General features: G+C 47.7%; 1 protein-coding gene across 1 annotated transcript; it reads right to left on the bottom strand.

Moving 5' to 3' along the window:
* On the bottom strand, positions 1–954 carry LOC133056641 (olfactory receptor 6Q1). Its single transcript, XM_061142184.1, has one exon. The coding sequence runs from the start codon at positions 952–954 to the stop codon at positions 1–3; it is 954 nt and encodes a 317-aa protein (XP_060998167.1).
* Positions 955–24,313: the final 23,359 nt, after the last annotated feature.

Genomic DNA, 24,313 nt, shown 5'->3' with positions numbered 1-24,313 from the left:
TCACCGACCTTTCCAAGACCGGCAGGAGAAGGCTCTCCCCAGAGCCCCCTTGACCTCGTGGTTTCGGAGACTGTAGATGAGGGGGTTGAGCATGGGCGTGACGATGGAGTAGAAGACCGACACCACCTTGCTGAAGCTGATGGAAGGGGCCGCTCGGGTGCGGGCGTACATGAAGAAGAGAGTGCCGTAGAAGAGGCTCACCACGCCCAGGTGGGCCGCGCAGGTGGAGAAGGCCTTTCTGCGCGCCGCGGCCGCGCGGAGCTGCAGCAGCGTCCAGACGATGCGGCCGTAGGACGCGGCGATGGCCGCGGACGAGGCCAGGAGCACGGCCAGCGAGACCAGGAGGTCTGCGGTCTCCTTCGGGCCGACGTCCGAGCAGGCCAGGGCCAGCAGCGGCGAGGCGTCGCAGAAGAAGTGGTCGATGACGTTGGGGCCACAAAACGTCAGTCGGGACATGAGATAGATGGGCAACGCGGGGGTGAGCAGGCCCCCCAGCCAGCAGGCGGCTGCCAGGCGGCCGCAGGCGCCCCAGGACACCAGCGCCCCGTACCGGAGAGGCAGGCAGATGGCCACGTAGCGGTCGTAGGCCATGGCGGCCAGCAGCAGACACTCCGTGGCCCCGAGGAAGGTGAAGATGAAAAGCTGGGACAGGCAGCCCGCGTAGGAGATCCTCTGGCCTCCAGCCACCCCAAGGAAACCCGCCAGCATCTTGGGCACCGTGACTGAAGTATACCCGATTTCAAGGCAGGACAAGTGCGTCAGGAAGAAATACATGGGCCTATGGAGGCGGTGGTCCAAGCCCACCACCAGGATGATGGCCAAGTTCTCCACCAAGGTGAGCAGGTACATGGTGAGGAAGAGGACGAAGAGGAAGAGGCGTGTCTCATGCGCCTCAGCGAAGCCCAGCAAGACAAACTCCGCCATGTGGGTCTGGTTTGGGGTGTCGGGCTGCATAACTGAGGGGTCTCATAGCCTCATAGATGAGGACAACTCGGGGAGAACCTGTGGGATGTTGGACTGAAGGATCTTTCACTTCCGGAGAGGAAAATAAAATCAAGATGCTGGCCTTAACTCTCCAAAAAAAAAAAAAAGAAAAGAAAATGTACAGCCTGTGATGGGCTCCAGAAAACAGATAATTTCAGGACAAAGTGAAAAGTGCTAGATAGAAATAAGACGGAACATTAATGCGGAGCACAACCTGTCTTCAAGAATCAGGGAAGTCTTCTTGAAGAAAGGGCTGGCTAAATTGGAACCTGAAAAATAAGCATAAGTTGGTGAGATAAAAGAGAAGTAAAGAAGTCATAGAAAAAGGATAAAATCTCGGACTTCAGCAAGAACAACCTGCATCTGGGAAACTTCGAGTAGATGCAGTTTACAATGGGAGTTAAGAGCTCAGTCTCCTGGTCAAGCATTCCTGACTTCAAATACAAAAGAACCTGGCTAACAGGGTGAAAATTCAAATTAGATAATCCCTCTAAAGTATTTATCATGATAGGGTTAATAAATACCAGAGGTTACTACACTTCAAGCACATTCATGTTGGTGATAATGGCAAGTTTTCATTCTTTTTTATGACTGAAGACTATTCCGTTGTGTGTGTGTATACTTCTTCCTTATCATTCATCTATTGGGGGACACTTTTATCCTTAGTGAAATAAGTCAGAGAAAGAAAAGTGCTGCAAGTTATCACTTACATGTGGAAGCAAAATAAAACAAATGAATGAATATAACAGAACAGAAACAGACTCACAGATACAGAGATCAAACTAGTGGTTACCCATGGGAAGAAAGGAGCAGGGAGCGGCAAGTTAGGGGTAGAAGATTAAGAGGTACAAGCTACCAGGTATAAAATAAATAAGCTACAAAGTTAGCTTATTTATGTCTATAGGATATAGCGCAAGGAATATGACCAATGTTTATAATAACTATAAACAAAATACAACCTTTACATTGAGAATCCCTATATTACACACGTGAACATATAATCTGGACATCATCTATACCTCAATAAAAGTACATATATACATACCACGGGAAATTTTTTAATGTTGACTTTATCCTGGAATGTTTTTTTAATGTTGGACTTCCCTGGTGGCTCAGACGGTAAAGCATCTGCCTACAATGCGGGAGACCAGGGTTCAATTCCTGGGTCGGGAAGATCCCCTGGAGGAGGAAATGGCAACCCACTCCAGGATTTTTGCCTGGAAAATCCCATGGATGGAGGAGACTGGTGGGCTACAGTCCATGGGGACGCAAAGAGTCGGACACGACTGAGTGACTTTTCTTTCTTTCTTTCTTTATCCTAGAATAGATCATAGAGGAGAAATGACTTCACTGACCTTGAGAAGCAAGCTAGGACAACGTCGTGAAGTGACCAAGAGGAAGGCAAAGGGTAACAGAGATCCTTGACGAGTTCTCTGCCCAGGAGTGATGCAGAGAAGGGGTCAGTAGGCTGTGCCGGAGCAGGTCTGGAGAGGAGGAGACCAGTGGAGAAGAGTGGCCGTTCAAACCTCTTGGACACTCTTCCCATTAGAAAGTGGAACCGATAAAAAGGAACGAAACCGGGTCATTTGTAGAGCTGTGGATGAACCTGGAGTCCGTCATCCAGAGTAAAGTCCAAAAGAGAAAAATGTCCCATATTAACGTATGTTTGTGGAATCTAGAGAAATGGTCCTGATGACCCTATTTGCGGGGAGCAATGGAGACGCAGACGTGGGGAACGGACTTGTGGACACAGTGAGGGCAGAAGAGGGTGGGGCAGACTGAGGGAGCAGGGCTGACGTATACACATGGCCGTGCGTAAACAGGCAGCTAGAGGGAAACTGCTGCAGAGCCCAGGGGCCCGCGGTGCTTGGTGATGACCTGGGGGGCGGGATGGGGCTGGGAGGGGGGCTCTCGGGGAAGGACACATAAGTACGCAGACCACTGCTTCACACCGTTGTACGGTAGAAACCCACACAGCACTGGAAAGTGGGCATCCTCCAATTAAATCTTTTTAATTTAAAAATAAAAATTTTTTTTTAATTAAAAAAATTTTTTTAATGTTTTTAAAAAAAGAGAGAAAAAGGTGGGGTCAATGGCCACTCCCCTTGAATCTGAGTTTTGTAGCTGCTTCACAACAGCATGTGTGCAAGCGTTATCACTCAGTCATGTCCAACTCTTGGCAACCCCATGGACTGTAGCCCTGGACTCTGTCCAGGGGATTCTCCAGGCAAGGATACGGGAGTGGGTTGCCATTCCCTTCTCCAGGGGAACTTCCCCACCCAGGGATCAAACCTGCGTCTCCCACATTGCCGTGGACTCTTTACCGTCTGAGCCACCAGGCAAGCGCTTCTCAGCAGAGTAGGACGGGAGCGATGCTGTGCCTGTCTGCAGGCCTTAAAACATGGCTTCCTCTGCCTGCTTCCTGGAGCCCGGCCCCCATGGCGTGAGGGAGTCCAAGCAGCCCTCTGCAAGGCTCGGGTGGGGAGGGACCCAGTCCTCAGTCCAGGTCCTGACCTCCCACTCACAGCCAACACCACATGCCAGCCGGGTAAGTGAGTCGTCTGGGGCATGGACCCTCCAGCCCTGGGCAGGCTGGCCCAGATGACCGAAGCGTTACCTGCTGGGCCATCCCCAAGTTGCAGATTTGTGAACTCAATCACTGAGCATCAGTTCTGTCAGCCGCTAAGCCTCGGAGAGGTTTGTTAAACGGCAGTAGATAACGGAAAGCATTACATACCGGTTGTGTAACCTCGGACACATTATTCAATATCGCTGAACCTTTGGAGGAAAACAAATCATGTTTTGCCTGTGGTTACAAATGCCTGAACTGGAATTTGAATCCAGGTTTGCCAAGGTCTAAAACCCTTGCTCTTTCCTCTAAAAAATAATTGATGCCAGGTTCCCTCTGGCATCAACATTTCATGATTTCCTGGCAACGAAAGCTTGTAGAGATACAAAATCAGAAAGAAACAAGGTCAAAGTCTTCAGATTCCTGCCTGTATCTTCACCACACCTAAATCCCGGCTCTGACCTCCCCACAGTGGTGGCGGGGGGTGCGGGTGGGGGCGTCTGTAAACACTGGTTTCCTGAACAAATCATTGCATGCAGCCCCAGAGACTTCATGCCTCTGTTGACTCCAGGAAATTTCAGAGCACAGTTCCAGCACACTTCGCCCCTTTGCAACTTGGCTTACAATGTAGCATCCTGGGCGCAGTGCTCACCCTTCCCAAGACCCTTCTGTGTCTTTACTGCACACAGATGCTGTAGAAGCCTGCCTTCATAGTAAAGCTTTTCAGAAACGTTCATTCTTTTCCATAGTCATTAAAAGCACAAGATTTAGAGTCCAACAGATCTGGGATCAGGCCCTGTCCCTGCAGCTCACTAGCTTGGTTGCCTCATCCATGAATCGTTAGTATTATTTCTAAATCTTGCCAGCCTTCCTGGTGTGACTCAGGTTTGATAGTCTCATTGTTTAGTAGGAAGACTTTTCTCATTCCTCCGTATGTGTATGCAGATCAGACCACAAAAATGCACAGGACACCAGCTCTGTGCCAACTGAACCAGAGGGGCATTCGGGCAGAGAACAGGTGCCCCCAGCCTCCACCATGGGACCTGGCACAGAGCAGGTGTTGCCTTATGATAGTTTCAGTTCTCTGATCCATTGCTTAGAGATAGGATGCCAGAACCTTTGGGGCTTGCATAAAATCCAGATGTTACCTTGAAAGCACAGCTTTTATTACTCAGCTGCTGGTGGAGGAGGTAAAAAAGTAGGATATTTTAAACACACGCTCACAGCCAAGGCCCACACTTTTCCTTCCTCGGCGTGAGCCGCTGTTAGGTGGCAGCCAGGCCCGGGGCTATGTTCCCACCTTCTTGCCTCCAGACAATAATGTATTTCATTTGTGGGTTGAGATGTGTGTGTGGCATGACCAACTCAATGCACATGAGTTTGAGTAAACTCCAGGAGTTGGTGATGGACAGGGAGGCCTGGCGTGCTGCAGTCCCCTGGCTTGCAGAGTCGGACACGACTGAGCGACTGAACTGAACTGAACTGACTAAACTGAAGTGTGTGTGTGTGTGTGTGTGTGTGTGATTTTACTTTTTTTCAATTGGAGTACGATCGTTTTACATTGTTATATTACATTCTGCTGTACCACAACGTGAATCAGCTGTATCTTTACATATATCCCCCCCATCTTGAGCCGGGCTGGGGATTTTAAGAAGCAGGTGAGCCTGGCCCCCTCTCTTCAGGCTAACTCCCGCCCTGTTCACCGGCTTCGTTCAGTACACTTAACGCAGACCTCAGTGGACGACAGAACCGCACAAGGAGCCTGGCTCCCTGAGGAACACCAGTCATGCCTCCAAGAGCAGGAGTTGTCAGACTCCTGTAAAGAGCCAGACGGTGAGCGAGACAGACGGGAGTCAAGTCCCAGAGCATCGGACAGACACGTGTGTGCTTTCGCCCCACACACGGGCGCGCATACACACGCGCGCACACGCACACACATGCACACACACAGCGCGCCATCTCCACCATCTCATGTCACCAAATGACACACCGCGCCCCTCGCTGCCGGCCCTGGCAGAAAGGCTCACTTCTCTGCGCCTCGGGGCCTGGTTGGAAGAGCCGCCTCGGGCTCCAGCGAGCGGCGGGAACCCGGTGAGACCGCCAGGCTTATGAAGCGGCCTGGCTTCCTCTCTGAGGCTGAGGGAATGTTGTCAAGTGGGTGCCCGGCCGGGAGCAAACGGCCCCCACGGGGAGGAGAGGGTCAGAGGGAACAATCTGGATGAAGAGCAAGGGCCAGCCCGGAACCTGAGCTGACGTAGTGTGCTCAAAAGGCGCTGCTCGCTTGGCTGAGGCTGTCCCTGACAGATATGGAAAGCAGCTTGGAGCCCACGCAGGGACGCTAAGCTGGGTCCCTGCAGCTGTCGGCTGGCACAGCTGCGTGACGGGCCCGGCGGGACTCTGGATTCCGCCCTGTTCGGGTTCTCTCTACCCAGCCTCTGGGAGACGCAGCCCCAGGGGAGAGAGGACTTGGAAAAGGAGCCTGCTAAGACCAGACAACAACTTCAGGAAACAGCGCCCAAGCCACGGGGAGCAGGCAGTGGGGGGTGGTGGGGGCAAAGGCAGTTGGAAGGGGCCACGGGCAGGGGCTGCGGGCTCTGCTCCCCGCCCCCTCTCTGCTCTGGGTCCCTGCAGGGGGACAGCAGCAGCCACCCCACTTTCAGGCACACAGCCCCCCGAGTTCACCGCACTGTCTCCAGAATCAGAGAAGATGAACTTGACCTTGGCCCCACCCTGGCTGCATTTTGGAGAAAGTTCCTCGTCTTGCTGAGCTTCCCTTTTCTGTCCTCCAATGGAGGGCATAATAGGTATATCTGCAGGGCTGGGCTGAAGATGGAAGGAAGTAGCATTAAGTGAAAGTTCAGGGCCTTTGCTCACACTGTTCCCTCTGCCCTTCTGTGTGGTTTCCTCTGCGCTTGCTTCAGTTCTCCTAAACAAAAGACCCTTTCTGACCACCCATCTGAGAATGCAGCTCCCGTCCCTCTCTGGCCCACTGCATGCCTTAATACTTTGGGTCACGGCTTCGTTGTCATCGGTTAGATGTTTGTTTGTTTCTCTATAACATCACGCACACAAGTGAGCTCCTTGAAGACAGTGCTGTGTCTTTTTGCTCATCACTGTGTTGTCAGAGCCACAAAGAGTCCCTGGATGCAGTCTGCGTGCAATAAATACACCGATATTTATTTGTAATAAATTGTACATTAAATAATTGCACATGTAAATAAACTGCAGTGAAAACAATTGGATACCCGCGCGGAGCATTCTGCTGACCCAGAAAGCTGTTTCCTTTCCAAGTCCAGCCAACCGTTTGAAGGGAATGGGGGGTGGGGGGAGGAAGGAGGAAGCCCACCAACACTTATGGAAGAGCCATCCAGTTTGGATGCTGAAGTCACCTTCCTGCCAATCAGCTCCAAGACGGAAGATGCAAGAACAGAGCCCGTGTGCTAGAGTAGCCACCCGCCTGGGGTGAGAAATGAGCTGAGTTGACTTTTGCATATAATTTCTTTACTTAGCTACTAGATTCAGTCTGGGGGGCTTTCCTGGTGGCTCAGACGGTAAAGAGTCTGCCTGCAATGCAGGAGATGAGGGTTCGATCCCTGGATCAGGAAGATCCCCTGGAGAAGGAAATGGCAACCCACTCCAGTATTTTTGCCTGGAGAATTCCATAGACAGAGGAGCCGGGCAGGTTACAGTCCATGGGGTCGCGGAGATTTGAGCTCCTGAACTTAAGTTTCCAAAAAAAACAGTATTATATCAGTTGTTCTCAAACTTCACTCCACCAAGCCGTAAGTTTCCCCAGTTGCCAGGTGGCTGCAGAGAAACAGAGGCACCCAGCATGTGGCATTCCCACGAGCCCTGCTTCAACAACTAGGAAGCGGCAGAGTCCAGATGAGAACACAGCTCCATCTGACCACAGCCCACCGTCTTCCACCAAACCAACTTCCGCGGCAGCTGGCTTTCCTGAAACCAAACCTTATCAGTTACCTGGGAGTTCTCTCATTATTCCAGCTGCTTCAAAACTGAATAGGCATGACCTGTCCCTCAAAGCTACTTACGGACAGCCACCTTACGAAGGGGACAAATGGGAAGCAGAGGCATAGCAAAGAAGTGGGAAGGGTCTCCAGTCATAGGTACAGCAGAGACCCCAGTCCCAGGGCAAGCCAGCGAGCCCACTGCAGCGTCAAGGATCCAAGGTGGGTGGAACTTTCTGAGCTCCTAAAGAGGAATAATACCTGCTCTTCCTGACTCCCAGGACATTATGTGAACCAATGCACAGGCAATGTGCAGGCTCTTTGAAAACTTTAAAGACACACTCTGGGAAGCCCTTCTTATGTTGATTCCATTCCTGATGGTCTAGTGATGACTGCAGAATTTCAATAAAGGAAAAGCCTTGGGGATGGCACCCTCAGTAGGGCTCTGGGTGCAGCCTTGAAGTTGCACTTGAATAATAAGAAAATTGACTTTTGCTTACGCTGTAGGTTTATTTGAGGTGTCTTGAGAGGGCAGGCAGAGATGAAGGGGGCCTAAAGCCCCAAGGGCCCCTTGACAGCCCTACTCTATGTGAGCTGAAGCAAATCAGTTGAGTTCTGTGTGCCTCGGTTTCCTCACTTGAGAAGTAGGTTGATATTTAAAACCACAGTGAGCAGACTAAGAACACAGCAGGGGAAGGAGAGGGTGGGAGGAGCCGAGAGAGGCACGCAGAAGCATGTCCATCACCATATGCGACACGGAGCCTGTGGGGACTTGCTGTGTGTGACTTGGGGAGCTGAGACCGCGGCTCTGTAACAGCCTCGAGGGGTGGGGTGGGGTGGGAGGCTGATTCATGTCAATGTATGGCAGAGACCAGCACAATATTGTGAAGCAATTATGCTCATTAAAAGCAAATTTTTTTTTTTTAAATTTTTAAATAAAACCATAATGACTCCGTAAAAGAGTTTTTGAAAGAAAACAAAGATGAGATGACAAATTGGGAAAACTGAAGACAGGCTGGGTTACACTGGGGCGAAGGCTCTTGACTCTAGGCTTGGTGTCTCTCTGGTTGGCGATGAGTTTTCCGTTTGCCACCTTCTGCCTGCTATGTGCTTCCTAGTTCCCAGCCTTGATGTCAACCAGAAGCTAAAGAGCCCATCCCCAGGTGCCCGTGAATCTCCAGAAGAGTCACTCACCTACCCTGCTAGTTCTCTGCTTTTACTCCAGGTAGAACACGCAGGTCCCAGCGTGCTCAGAACCTCGGGGGTGGTGGCAAATGCAGGCTCTTGGCTCTCACTGAATCCCCAGTTCAAGGATCACATCTTTTCTGAACCAAAGAGAGGGGGCAGAGGTCCCCCGTCAGCTGAAGCAGGAAAGGGAAGAAACAGGAGTTGTCACCAGCTATAAAAGAACTCATCTCCCGTGCACATACCTTTCACTCCCTAGGGGCGGCCCCTGGGATCAGCTCTCCATGGAGGTTCAGTCCACTCAGACAACAAAGGAAAGAAGATAATGAATCATAGAAAACCCTGCCCCACAAGGCACGCGAAAGCTACATGGGAGTCCCCGTTTGTAGACAAACTAGACAAACACCCACAGGGGCAACCTAGGAAGGTTGCGTCTAGAATGTCGCCAGACTCTGTCATGGCCTGTGGCTCTGACTACTCTGTGTGAGTGTACTCATCATTCACGCCCAACTCTTTGTGACCCATAGACTATAGCCCACCAGGCTCCTCTGTCCGCGGAATTTCCCAGAAAGAATACTGGAGTGCGTTGCCATTTCTTACTCCAGGGGATCTTCCCAACACAGGGGTTGAACCCGTGTGACTTGTGTCTCCTGCATTGGCAGGCGGGTTCTTTACCACTAGCACCACCTGGGAAGCCCAAACTATTCTGCAGTAGGCTAAAATGAAATCTCAAGAGTTCCAGACTTACCAAGGTTACAGTGAGGTCTTCTTCTACTAGAGCAGGTCAGTTTTCCCCACCCACCTACATGCCCTTTATCCCAGGTGGGGAAAACCGACCCGATGGGTATAACCGAATAGCCCGTTTGGTACAGGCTCTGTGCAGCGAAGATGTGAAATACCCAGCCTCAATCCGCATGAAGTCCAGAGTCCCACAGAGGCTGTGACCAAGGGTCACTTTTACCCTGAACATGCGTGCTTGAGTGCTAAGTCATTTCAGTCATGTCTGACTCTGTGTGACCCTATGGACATAGCTTTCCAGGCTCTTCTGTCCATGATTCTGGAGTGGACTGCCGTGCCCTCCTCCACTGCTGGATCATAGGAGACTGCGGAATCAAAGTTAACAGGACTCTGGAGCTGAGTAGTTCTTTAGCGTACATATGGGCCCATTCCCCTTGATTTCCTCTGACTTGGGTCCAGCCTTAATGTTTCAGGTGTTTTAATGTTAATTATGTTTATTATTAACTAAATAATAAAGCTATCTTCCCAACTAACCAAGTCTTACCATTTTACCCAATCTCACAAACCTAGCTCAGTATAATTCAGTGTAAAACATCAAAGACTTGGATTTGTATCTCACATAAGCCTCTACATGGATGTGCTACTTGGGGGAGGTCAGTCTCTCTGAGCCAGTTTCCTCATCTCTAAAGTTAGGAAGATAATACTACCTGACAAAGATATGCTTAGAGACAAATGAAGCAAGGGTCCGCTCACCCAACAGTGGACGTGAGACGGTTGCACACAAAATTCTGGTCTCCTCTAGGCAGGGAGGATGTTTAACAGTATCACACCTGTATCTATGCTCACTGGGAAAACCCCTTTCCAGTTCTGACCCAAGTGGACCCACTCTGACAGAGACTCTTCCCAAGAGTACAAAAACCATCCGCTGCATCAACATACTAGGTTGATTAAAAGCAATTAGGAGGACGTCCCTGGTGGTCCTGTGGTTACGACTCTGGGCTTGCAACGCGGGGGGCCCAAGTTTGATCCCTGGTCAGGGAACTAGACCCCGCATGCCACAGCAAAGGTGGAAACAGAGATCTCACGGGCTGCGACGAGGGCCTGGCACAGTCAAATACGTAAATGATTCTTTAAAAAGCGATTAAGAGGACCATCATGCCTGCTGGAACGTTCAGGAGGGAGGAACAGCCTGGAGAACCAAGGAAACAGAGGCAAGTGTCAAATTCTGCTCTCAAACTCGGGTCCCACAGGTTCCTGTCTCTCTCCTCCTCTCCTCTCTCCTCCCAGAACATCTCACTGTGATCCTCTGCCCTGACAACGCAAACCAACCCAGTCCTGCCGGCTCCTCAAGTTCTCTCTAACAGTTGTCCCAGTTTTATGCCACCAAAGGCTGAAATTGAGCAATTAAAGGCAGAATTCTCCTCTGTGGGGGTAATAAAAGAGGCTTTGAATGATCATATTCCTTTTAGTCTCCTCTGGGCTGAGGAATCAAATAGCCCAGCTCAAAATCCAGGACACAGACAGGATGATCAGTGGAACCAACTCTTCGACAAAAGAAGAGGAACACAGACACAAGTGTAAAGCTGAGGCCTTCACTGTTCCTCTGAAAGGAGATCTGAGTCACTACTGGGCTTCCCCTGTGGCTCAGCTGGTGAAGAATCTGCCTGCAATGTGGGAGACCTGGGATGGGAAGACCCCCAGGAGAAGGGACAGGCTACCCACTCCAGTATTCTGGCCTTGAGAATTCCACGGACTATATAGTCCATGGGGTCTCAAAGAGTCGGACACGACTGAGCAACTTCCACATACACACACATACACTGGTAGTTTTAATTTTGTATATCATTATGATGAAGTATGTGGCGTTGTGTGGGCTTCCCAGGTGGTGGTAAAGAAACTGCCTGCCAATGCAGGAGACATGGGTTCGATCCTTGGGTCGGGAAGATTCCCTGGACGAGGGCATGACAATCCAGTCCAGTATGCTTGCCTGGAGAATCCCCATGGACAGAGGAGCCTGGCGGGCTACAGTCCATGGGGTCGCAAAGAATCGGACACGACTGAGCAACTTAGCAGGCACACATGCACATGGCATTGTATCTGGCCCTCATTTCACAATAGAGACTCAGACGTCTCAAAATTATGTTTTTTGTCTCTAACAACATCCAGAAACAAAACCTGGGCTGGTGTTTTTACAGGTATTCTTTTTAATGCATTTTTATCATGAAATATTTCAAATTATTCAAACGTTTGCACAAGAAGGAACATGATACAATGATGAACTTATGCCCCCTCCCTGGCTTTATCAAATATTAACCTTTGGCAGTTGTTACAAACTGAATATTTGTGTCTCTCCAAAATCCATATGTTAAATGCTAATGTCCAATGTGATGCTACTAGGAGTTGGGATCTTTGGGGGGGTAATTTGGTCAGGAGGATGGAATCCTAATGAATGTGGTTAGTTCTCTGACACAAGGAGGCTCCGGAAAGCTCTCTTGCCCTCTTCCTTCCATTTGAGGATATAACAAATGTTTGGCAGTCTGCAACTCGAAAGAGTTTTCTCATGAGACACAACTGTACTGACCCCCCGATCTCAGACTTCCAGTCTCCAGAACAGTTAGAAATCCATTTCTGTTGTTTGTGCACCACCTAGTCAGGGGCACTGTGTTATAGCGGCCTGAACTAAGACAGCGATATTTACTCAGGACCTCTTTTGGTAAAAAAATATATATATATATGTATATAGCTGATAAATGCTAGCTAGAGAGCTAGCTAGATGAAAAAAAGAAAAAGAAAGAAAGAAATATTTAAAGTTCACATACAATTGTACATTTATTGTCTGTTTACCCATTTTTCCATGCCATCACCCTCACTCTTTGCTCAGAATTAACCAGTATCATGTATTTGGCATTATCCTGGTCAGGCATGATTTACAGCATTTGTTATCCATAAACATTGTATTATTTTCAAGTTGCATTTCTTTAAAATGTATATAGATGGTATCAAATTCCATATATCACTTTGTAATTTGCTTTTCTCCTAGAACATTGTTTTTCATTTTTTATGTTATATTTGCATCTCTAGTTTCGTTCATTTTAATTTCTGTGTATATTCTGTTGTATTAAAAAAGAGTAATTTCCTCTTCGTTCTCTTGCTGGTGGGCGTTTGTTTCTGATTTTTTGCTCTCCCTGAGGATAAACATTCTTTTTCCAAGTCTTCAGTGAATTCGTTACAACACTACTTCTGTTTTATGATCTTTGGTTTTCTGGCCACCAGGCATGTGGGAAACCTCGCTCCCTGAGCGGGGATCGAACCTGCTCCCCCTGCAGGGGAGGCGAAGTTTTAACTGCTGGATGCCCAGGAAAGCCCACGATCGCATTCTTGTGCACATCCTCAAAAGGCCGTCTCAGGCGGTGTCCGCAAAGCGTGGTCCCTCCAGCCGCAGCAGAGGCACCTGAGAACTTGTTAGACACACATCCTCAGCTCCTTCGCCAGACCCTCTGGGTTAGAAACTCTGGAAGCAGGGCCCAGGCCTGGGTGCTTTAACAAGCCCACCAGGTGATTATGAGACAAGCAAAGTTTGAGAACTGCTGCTCCAGGGTGTATACCTAAATGAGCATCTCCCACACCACCAAATGATGCCAGCTGCCCTCTAAAAGGGCTTCCCCAGCTCCCTTCCCACCAGCAGTGTTTGAGAGTTACTTACGATATTTCTCATTCAAAGTCAGCCTGGGGTGATGCAGCCTCTTACAGTTTTGACCAATGGAGCGCTAGGCATCATGTCAAATGCTTGTTGACCACGTGGATTTCCTCTCCTGTGTATTGCATTCCTTCATTTTCCTGTTGAGTAACAGCATTTTCGGAGAAGGCAACGGCAACCCACTCCAGTACTCTTGCCTGGAAAATCCCGTGGACGGAGGAGCCTGGTGGGCCACAGTCCGTGGGGTCGCGAAGAGTCAGACACGACTGGGCGGCTTCACTTTCACTTTTCACTTTCATGCATTGGAGAAGGACGTGGCAACCCACTCCAGTGTTCTTGCCTGGAGAATCCCAGGGACGGGGGAGCCTGGTGGGCTGCCGTCTATGGGGTCGCACAGGGTCGGACACGGCTGAAGCAACGCAGCAGCAGCAGCAGCAGCAGCATTTTCAATTATTTGTAGAAATTTTGTGTGTTCTCGAAACAGGCATACTTTGTTACACAGTCAATATGTTCCCAATATCTTGACTTTGTTTGTGCAACATCATGAAGCTTTATGTAGAGAAATGTACCTATCTTCCCCTGTACGGTTTGTGCTCTTGTTCTAAACCTTATTCTAAAAATGTCTTGGTTTTGTTTCTTATACTGAGGTCTTTGATATGGATTAAATACCTGGATTTCATCTTTGCTTACTCCATGAAGCAGAGACTGAATTTTACTTTTTTCTCATGTTGATAATATCACTTCTGTTCTGTATCCAGGCAGATACTCAAAATATTTGACAACTTCATGGATGATAACCAACCTTTTTTTTGTGATTATTACTTATTTATATACATGTCCTCTATTTCTTGATGAGTTTTACTAGCTCTTTAACTATTTCATTATTTTCCTTTTTTCAAAGAACAAGTTTTTAGTTTTGTGTCCTCCCTAAATTTCTATTTAATTAACTTCTTCTCTTGTATTTGTTATTTCCCTTCTTCTACCAATAAGTTACTTGATTGTTCTTTTTGTTTTTTAGTGGACTCCAACACATTTATTTTCATTTTTCTCATTTATAACAAATGCAGTTAAGCTGTATATTTTCCTCTAGACATCACTTTAGCTATATCAAGCAATTTTTTTTAATTTTAGTACATTTATTATTGTTCAGCTATAAATATTTTGTTTTTGTGGCATCTATTTTATCTCTACTCATAGTGATTCAAGGTTGCATTCTTAAGTTTCCCAATAAGTGGAAAGAGAGATAGTAGAGATGTGTTTATTACCTTTTATCATTTAAGTTATTTCTAACTTAATTATGTGGTGGGGATTACTAGGTACCAGGCACATTGAGAAAAAGCAATCTGGATTAGAGCAGGCTTGAAAACCCGGGACCAAGCCCAACGCCCACCCCAAAGCCAGAGGAGCCTTCGCTTTTCCTGATGACACCCCAGTGAGGAGTCCTCACGCCTGATGCTGAATGCTAAGGTGGAAAGGAAGCCTGCCCTAATGGAAAGGCTGCGCTGAAGTCTGCCATGTCCCGCTGTATTTAAAACGTGTCAGCAGCAAGGACCTGCGTACCGCACAGGGCACTCCGCTCAGCGCTGTGTGGCAGCCTGGACAGGAGGGGACTTGGGGAGAGTGGATCCACGCACACGTACGGCTGAGTGCCTTTGCTGCCCCCCTGAAACCATCGCAGCGTCGCTCATTGGTTATACTCCAATGTAAGTTAGTGAAACAGGGTCTGGGGTGTCTTTTTATCAGCAGTATGGCAAGAACCTCCTGGCCTCCATGGACTTCAGCGCAGGGGAAACAGACTTGGCCTGAGCGAGAGCAGCCTTCCTGCAGGCTCACGCTGCTGCCTGGGCACGCAGCAACTCCAGAAGCGGGCATGCTAACCTGGCGTCTTCCGTGTCACCCCTTCTGGATTCTGTCCTGTGTGCGTCTATTATCTGTCCAGGCTGGGCGCCCCGTCACCATCACCTCACGGGCGGCCTTCGCTCTCCTCTGGCGGGTTCCCCGTGTCGCCGTTAGCCCCCTTCCTTGATTTGCACCCTTCACGCTGTGGCGCACATCCTTCCATAAAGGTCTCTAAGAAAAGGCATGAGAACGTATACTTTTTATGTTCCTTTAAAATTGAAGCATGGTTTATCTACAATGTTGTGCCCATCTGCTCTACAGCAAAGTGAGAACATATATTTTCTGATATTTGGAGCTTCTTTCTTCGGGGAGGTTTGTAAAAATCCACACTCTATTGATAGGTTGACTGGATATAGAATTCTAGATTCTTCCCTTTAAAATTTATGATATCATTCCATTCTTATCTGTGTTCTTCTTCAGACGCTAAAGGCATTATCATTCATGGTCCTTTGAATATGTGTGTGTATGTGTTTTTCTCTGAAATAGGTTAGGATCGTCTCTATTTCCCTAGGTTTTGAAATTTCACAAGGATGTGCCTTGGTTTGGCTGTATTATTACCCATTCTGCTGGGCATTTGGTGAGTTCTTTCAGTATCCACATTCATGTACTTTGACCTGTAAAGCTTTCCTGAATTATTTTATTCTTTTTTCCCCCCATCCATTTCCTTTGTTCTCTCCCTGTAGAACCAATATTATTCATACATTAAATGTCCTTCAATTTTTTTTATCTTTTCTCTTATTTTCCCGTCTATGCTCCATGTTTTCGTTCTAATTTCTAGGCAAATTCTTTCACTTCATCGTCCAGCACTTTCACCGAGGTTTTTCATTTCTGCCATCATGTTTCTAATTTCTAATTGTCCTTTTAAAAAAAGCTTCTGAATGTTTAACGCTCTGTTACATAAACACAACCTCTTTTTCTCTAACAATACTAACTTCATATTTTCTGGTTTTTTGCTTCCTCATCCCCCCTACATAGTTCCCATTTCCTCCAAGTTGCTTTTTCCTGTCTGTTCATTGTGTGGTCTATGTTCCACACTAGAGGCTTCCCTCAACTTTCTAATAATCTTAGATTATCTCCTCGGAATTAAGTATAAAGTGTTAGTAGCTCAGTCATGCCCAACTTTTAGCAACCCCACGGACGGTAGCCCACCAGGCTCTTCTGTCCATAGGATTCTTCAGGCAAGAATACTGGAGTGCATTGCCATTCCCTTCTCCAGGGGATCTTCCTGACCCAGGGATCGAACCCAGGTCTCCTGCACTGCAGCAGATTCTTTATCATCTGAGCCACTTTAGGATCAAGCATAAACAGGAGTTCTGGGCAGATGAGTATGACTTAGGAGCTTTCCTCTATAGTCGTCTGAATAGGTCACTTCTTGGGGGAACCTGTCCATGTCTATATCTTTAGGACTTTCTTCTTTGACTGGCTCTATTTCTCATAAAAGAGTCTTCCAAACACTTACTGGACAGTCCAGTTCAGGCCACCAGCATTCTGAGAGCCAAGAGGGAAAGTCCTGGGAGTCTCAGCATTTCATAATCTTTCCACACATGGTCACTGAATACCCCTGGCTTTCAATGTGGTAGTCCCACCCTCAGCCACGCCTGACGTGTATGGACACACAGGCTCTGTTTTATGATTTTGCGGAGTTCCTTGTCTCATTCCTGACTTTAGGGGAAATGCTTTCAATTTTTCACCACTGAGGATAATGTCTGCTGTGGGTTTATAATATATAGCTTTTATTATGTTGAGGTATGTTCCTTCTATGCCTGCTTTCTGGAGGGTTTTTATCATATATGGATGTTGAATTTTGTCAAAGGCTTTCTCCACATCTATTGAGATAATCATACGGTTTTTATCTTTCAATTTGTTAATGTGGTGTATCACAATGATTGATTTGCAAATATTGAAGAAACCTTGCATCCTTGGGATAAAGCCCACTTGGTCATGATGTCTGATCTTTTTAATATGTCATTGGATTCTGTTTGCTAGAATTTTGTTGAGGAGTTTTGCATCCATGTTCATTGGTGATATTGGCCCGTAGTTTTTTACTTCAGTTTATAGTCTTAGTTGAACTATGAGGTGGTGTGCTTGTTTTAGCTCCCTCTCTTCTCTCTCTCGTTCTCTCTGTCCCCCCTTCTCCTGTATTTACATATTCCATTGTCCTGCTTAGCAGCTCTGGGGGTCCCCCATCCAAACCTACAACAGGCAGCCAGAGGGACCATTCTGCAGAGCCCCTGGGCTGTGGCTGAGGCAGGCTGGGTCGGGGGCGGAGGGGCTGACTCAGCCTGCGGTCTCAGGTCTGTGCCCCATCCTTCTCCCCCAGCCTGGAGCTGGAGGGGAGCCGCTGATCCTTCAGCGTTGGGTGTCAGGTCTGTGTCTAGCCTCTCCCCATGGGGTGGAGGATGAGAAGTGAATTCCGCCCTCGCCCTGGGCTCTGGTCCGTGAGCCTGCCTCTGTTTCCCCATCTCGCAGGACACGCTCTTGACTCAGTTCCCACCACTAACTGCTCAGCATCCTCACCCACAGGTCCACCCACCCTTTCAGTCCTGGTCTGGGCCAGCTGGACCTTCGAAAATGCTTGTCTGACATCTAACCTGTCTGCCTTCTTCGGTTTGCTGTTTGTGTTTGTTTTATCCAGCACTTGCTATGTTTGTGGAGCAGAGGAGGTTCTCCGAGCATGAACTCCATCTCAAACTGGCTGTCAACAGACAAAGTTAGATGTTTGGCTGGCGTAACTCTTCCCTGTGGTTGAAACTCTGACACCCCCGTGGCCAGGCCAGTCCCATGGTCCCTGATGCCACCTTGTCGCCTCTGCTGCTCAGCCGCCCAGTTCCGCTCTTTGTGACCCCACGGACCGCAGCACGCCACGCCTCCCGGTCCTTAACCACCTTCCTGAGTCTGCCCAGACTCGTGTCCATTGAGTCGTTGATGCCATCCAACCAGGTTAGCTTTGTGGTATCGAATGCCACCGTAGCCAGGTTTAATTTTGTCTCCATCTGTGGCATGCTACTGAAGCACTAGGCATGCAAGAGGCTGTCAAGACTAAACATGAACTGAATTTATTCTGAACATTCAGAATTCAAATAGTAATAAAGTTGAAAGAAACAAATAAAGATTTGAAGTTAACTCGTTTTAGAAAAATCTGTTCCTGTGATACCCAGCTTTATGGACCCTCGGGGCTGTAGGGAGGATGGAACGAGTGCTCTGGGTAGGGCATGGTGCACGCTGTCTGCATTGCTTGTGTCTGCTAGGATACACCTGGTGTACAAATGCACTCAAAGGGGCCAGTGGGTATAGACGTCTTTAGAGGATCAACAGGAAGAGAGGAACAAAAGGGAACAGGAAATGACTCTCCAGCCAACAGGAGAAAGGATTAAAAAGAGAAAAAGATGATTATCACCAATGAAATGAAGTTTTCCTTCCTTCCAGTAAACCTCACCCTGTACACAATAAATAAGCTATTAACATAAATGCGCAGGTTTTGTAAATCCAAAGAAACTGCAGGAAGACAAAATAGCTCCTAGGCCCTCTGGAATGTATAAGTACATTCTGTGAGAGCTGGGATTTATCTGTGCTGTTCATAGCTTTCTGCCTAGGACATAGCGTTGAGTCATTGTGGAGTGAATGAATAAATAGATTAAAGGTGCTCAGAAAAGATTTGCTATAGCGGATCCCAAGGCAAGCACTTGTGAGAATAATTTATATTGTGGATACAGAGAGGGAGCAAATTAGCTCAGACTCAAAGACTCAAAGCAACTTGAGGGCAAAAGAAAAAGAAAATCAAACTAGACAAGTGCATGTCCAACACTGGCCATGGGGAGGATCGGTGCAGCAGCGTTCAGGGACACCCGTCCATAGCAGGGAAACGGGGTGAAGTCCGAATCACGAGGTAGCCCATCCCCCAGGAGCTCACACGTGAGTAAAGCATCAACAATTAAAGATTTGGGGTGTTCATGTGTGTGTGTGTGTGTGTGTGTGTGTGTGTGTGCATGACACAATAGTCTCTGTCAAATAAATATATTAGTTCAATTGTATGGTAAGACTGCTTGATCTGAATTTCAGGTATCCCTAGAAATCCCAGGAAAGGAAAATGACCAGGAACAGCCCTTAAAAACAATTATGAAGAGATTCAAAAGTAAATTGCATGGATAACAGGGCTGTCTGTATAATCCCCATGTACTCAGGATGTTGCCAGGGTCCCAATGCCAGGGGAGGCGTGACATGCTGCAGTCCGTGGGGTCACAAAGAGGTGGATATGACTTAGCAACTGAGCAGCGTCAGCAACAAGGCGGCATTGGGGACCACGGTTATTTTTTATTCTATTTATTTATTTTGGTTGCGCTGGGTCTTCGCTGCTGCGCGGGGGCTTGCTCTCGCTGCGGTGAGCGGGAGCTGCTCTCCCCGTGAGTGGGGCTTCTCGCGGTGCTGGCCTCTCCCGTTGCCGAGCACAGGCCTGGGCGCAGGGGTTTCAGCAGCTCCGGCACCAGGGCGCGGGAGTGCGGCTCACGGCCCGGAGCGTGGGCTCAGCCGCCGTGGCACCGGGCTTTGTGGCTCCGAGGCACGTGGAATCTTCCGGGGCCAAGGATCGAACCCGTGTCCGCTGCACTGGCAGGTGAAGTCTTACCCGCTGCGCCCCCAGGGAAGCCCCCGAGTTTCTCTACAGGTGGGCGGCCGAGGCAACGAATGCCACTCACCACACCGGTGCCGCTGGGACCTCACCACCCCGTCTCAGGTCCTCAGGCTCCTTATCTATAAAATGAGACCTTGTCTGTCCGGGATATGTTGGTTGCAAATAACAGAAAAACCGCCTCATGCTCTCTTAATCAGGAATTCCAGTTTATCTGTCAGACAGAGAAAGACAAATCCTTTATGATATCACTTACATGTGGAATCGGATACAAACCAGTGAATGTAGGGAGAAAGAAGCTGACTCATAGATAGAGAAAGTTAATTAGCGGTTACCAGTGGAGAGAGGGAAGAAGGCAGCGGCAATATGGGAAAAGGGGATTAAGAGGTATAAACCTCAGGGATACACTGTACAGTGAAGGGAACACAGTCACTATGTGATAATAACTGTACATGGGGTGTAACATTTAAAACTTGCCAGTCAGGGTGGGATGGGCTGGGAGGTCGATGCAATATTAATACAATGTATAAAACAGGAGGAGGAAATGGGAACCCACTCCAGTGTTCCTGCCTGGAGGATCCCATGGACAGAGGCCTGGCGGGCTGCAGTCCGTGGGGTCGCAAAAGTCAGACAACGGAGCGACTGACGCTGACCGCCTAATAATATACATAGCCAAGGAGAACCCGCTGTGTCGCTCGGGGAACTCTGCTCAGAGCTCTGCGGTGACCTAAACAGGAAGGAAAGTCAAAAAAGAGGCGATGTGTGTGTAAGTTAAAAAAAAAGGGACTATGAAAAACAATGTACAGCCTTTCCTGTTACAAAAGAAAAAGAACTGTAAGATACCGCTCTGCCTGTCAAAATTAGAAAGAGATAAGAGTAATACAATAGTCCATGTTTATTACTGTGTAGCCAAAGGTATACAAGGTTTCTTGGAGAGTAAATTAGCACATCTAAAGTTTTATTTGCTCATTTATCTAGCCATTGAACAAATATCTTGTAAGGATTTTTTTTTTGTAAGGAATTGTTTTGTGTAGTGGGGAAATTGGTATCAAAAGTTTTTCAATATTTACTTTTTCTTCTTGGGATTACTTCTAGCAAATCTATCCTAAAGAAATAAACATTGAGGAGCAAAAATTAGGAAAAAAAAAAAGATTACATGCCATTAGAATTTTTGAAAATAAAATAAGATAAATAAATAAAAATTATGAATCACTATGTGGTACACCTATAACTTATATAACATTGTACAACAGGTATACTTCAATTTTGAAAAAAAAAGAATTACAATGTATGGGATTATAGAACCTGAATCCCCAGAGTCAGCTTTCTCCATCTCCATGTTTTATCCACTTCACTCTCAACAAGCCCCCTCCGCGTGGTGACAGAGGGGCTTCCAGCAGCCTCAGATTTATGACCTCACACATAAATCCAGTGAAAAAGAAAGCTCACCTCTCCTACAGTGTAAGTGGACATCACGAAATAGCATCGCACTGTCTCCAAGGGGGTCGGATCACCCCCACCACCGGAAAGATGTGCTATGCTTATTGGCTGTCATCTGACAGTCAGGCTCACCCCCGCTCTCCCCTCCAAGACGCTACCAGACAGTCCCACCCATCACACCACATGGCGTTACGTGTCAGAGCAAAGCCTTGAGGATCAAAAGCCCCTTACAGGAATCTGTGATAGTCTGGAGGGGAGGCAGAGAGGATTCCCAGGCTGTGTCTCCGAGAGGGTGTCGTAACTGATTAGCAATGCCTGCTAAACAGCTCAAGCCCAGGCAGTAATTCACAAATAACAGACATTTGCCATCCCGAGAAGCTGCCATCCAGACCTTCATTTTCAGGGCCAGAAGGCAGGCTGCCAAGAGTGCTTTTGTAACCCCGGACACTTGCAGGACGTTAATTGTGCTTCCATATCTGATCTGGGAGGGAGACAGGAAGACTGGAGGAAAACTTCACAAAGAAAATAGCCTTGTCATCATCCTAGAAGGAAGAGACGCAACATGTTTTAGTTTTATTAAAAAGGAAAGAACAGTTTAAATCAGAACAAATCTGAGTTCAAACTCCAGATACATCTCTGAATCATTGTTTGAATGCAGAGAACTTAAAATTATATCCCAACATCTAATCCACAGTCTGGCAGATAATCAATGTTCATTAACAGTATATAGAATAAAGTTAGTAAGTGAATAATCTCAAGCATATTGCTGCATCTTCTCTCCTCTTCAGTTTTCTCATGTGTCAGCTACGTAGGAGCACTTCCTTACAGAGTCATTATGAGGAATCCGTGGGCGTATGTGTGTATAGTCATCAGTAGTGGAAACATTAAGGTACTCTAACAACTCCCTCAGTGTTGCTGCTCTAAGACATTAATCAAGAAGTATTATTTCCAAGTGCCTACTATATACTCAGTGCCTGGGAATTAGGCGAGATGGGGGTGTGAAAGATCCAGAGGAGGGGAGACAGCTTGCAGCCTTAGAGACTGTCAGATCACACGTGCTGTGGGCTACAGCAACTTCTCACCCATGACTGTGAACATCTGGAGAAGGCAGCAGAGAGCTCTGGGGCTGGAAGGATCCCACACCTCGTGGGAAGATGACGCTTCATCTTTAATAGGGTCCACCCCCGAGGACCGCAGGATGAGGTCAGAAACAAAGCCGAGAATCAGGACCCTCACGCTGGCATCCTAGTTCAGCCACTTACTAGCTGTGTGACCTCAGACAAAGCATATAACCTCTCCGGTCTTCACCTCCCAGTCTCTAAGATGAGGCTAAAAGTCTGCAGGCTGTTCTAAAGAGTGAAAGAACTGAAAGAGTTGCTGAGTTCTGCAGTAGCGTTGTTTCAGGGCAAAGGTGGAGACTACCGACGCCATAAATCAGAAGCAGGAGATGAGTAGAGAGCTCACTTTGGGAATTACATTAAAAAACTTTCTTATAATAACGCATATGTCATATACCCAAATACAAATACAATTCTATGATGGTCCGTATACTCCCTTGGGCCCTCACACATGTACACCCTGAAAAGTAGCTGAGTCAAGACCATGCTTTCTTTTCACCAAATCCCATTTATTTTCCTCTTCCTGGGCACAGAGAAGATTGGTTCCGGCCAATGATATGTGAGAAAAGGAGATGTCTGTCTCTCCCAGGCTGAAGCAGTGGAAATCTCCAGTGTGATCCTTCAGCTTTGTTCCTCTTTCACCATGGAACCAGAAGTATCAATGACCCTGAGCCCTCCTTCTGAGCATGACGTGTTGCAGGGAATCCAATGCCATCAGCTGTATCAAATGCTGTCAACAGGAAGATAAAAACAAAATTCACCATTGGAGTTAGTAACACGGAGGCCATCAAAGATCTTGAAAGAAGCAGTGTTTTTAGCAAACACGGACTGGAATGGGTTCAAGGCAGCTGGGGAGAAGAATTCAAGACACTGAGTAAGGACAACGATCTAGACCCATGTGGCTGTAAAGTGACATAAAAATAGGGAAATAGCTGGGGCGGAAGTGAAGTCAAGGAGGGTTGGAGTTTTTCCCCGTTGGAAGAAATAACCAGATGTTTGTATGTTACATGCATGTTTGTTCATCATTCAGTCTATAGTGAAAGACTCCATGCCCGTCTCCCAGCCCTTGGTTCCCAGATCTTCTGTTCCCAGCGAGACTCAAAGAACATGATAAGCTCGTGACGGCTTCAAAGAAGACGCCACACTCCACATGACTCAGCTCCAAGGCTGCCGCTGCCTTCAAGCCCTCGCTGTGAACACCATGCCAAGAGGCCAACAGATGACAGATGAGGTGGTGTATACGGCCCATCACCCCATTAGCAAACCGCTTTTAATTACTTTTAGTATCAAAGGACTTCATTGTGCAGTTTACAGAGTGAACCGGTAGTACCACGAGGCTTGCCACAGAGAAACCTTCCCTCCTCTCAGCCCTGCGTGTGCCCCGCCTCCACACCCCGAAGCGATCCCTCTCAACTCCACGTGTTTCTCGCCTGTTCACGGTCACGCTCCTGGATCACATGCCTGTGGGTGTTTCCTGTTCCTTCTTGTTGTTTGTTTGTTTCAAAATTTTAACTTTGGACTTCACAGGCTAGAAAACAAGGGTTTTATTCTTATAATCCACACATCCCTATATACCTTCTACATTCTCTCGATAAAGTTTTATCAAGATTTTTTGTTAAAATTGCTACTTAAGGCTTACATGGCTGACTACAAAAACGTAATTCTTAGCTGAGTCATTCGGCATCTTACGATCACCGACCCTTTCTTACAGGGCAGTTTGCTTTTCCTGAGTTCATATTGCCTTCGTTTTTCATTTGCTTAGTTTTTTACATACGTACAATTGACACAAACTCAAACTATCCCCAGACTAGTTCCAAATGGAACTCAACATCCATCTCCAGACAAATGCATCAGATAAAGCACAAGTGTATTTCTCAAAGACACACCTCCTGGGACCCTGCACACTCCTGCTCCTCTCTGGACTGGCCGCCCTTTTGATCTGATGCGGAGCGCTCGTCCTGAGAATACCTTTGGAATGGGAACATTTTCTCCCTCTCAATCTGGGATCTTCTCTCAGTTTATTTCCCAATTTTGATGCGCTCTCTGTGGCTTCCTGACACAGGCTGATCAGCGGCATGTCTGAGCGGTTCT

Source organism: Dama dama, chromosome 1, assembly GCF_033118175.1.
Source record: "Dama dama isolate Ldn47 chromosome 1, ASM3311817v1, whole genome shotgun sequence".
Classification (NCBI taxonomy): domain Eukaryota; kingdom Metazoa; phylum Chordata; class Mammalia; order Artiodactyla; family Cervidae; genus Dama; species Dama dama.
The sequence above is the reverse complement of the archived record's forward strand: the minus strand, read 5'-3'. Positions and strand labels throughout refer to the sequence as shown.

Excerpts from the sequence above, each read along its gene's own strand:
- LOC133056641 (XM_061142184.1), bottom strand. The coding sequence starts at position 954 with ATGCAGCCCGACACCCCAAACCAGACCCACATGGCGGAGTTTGTCTTG.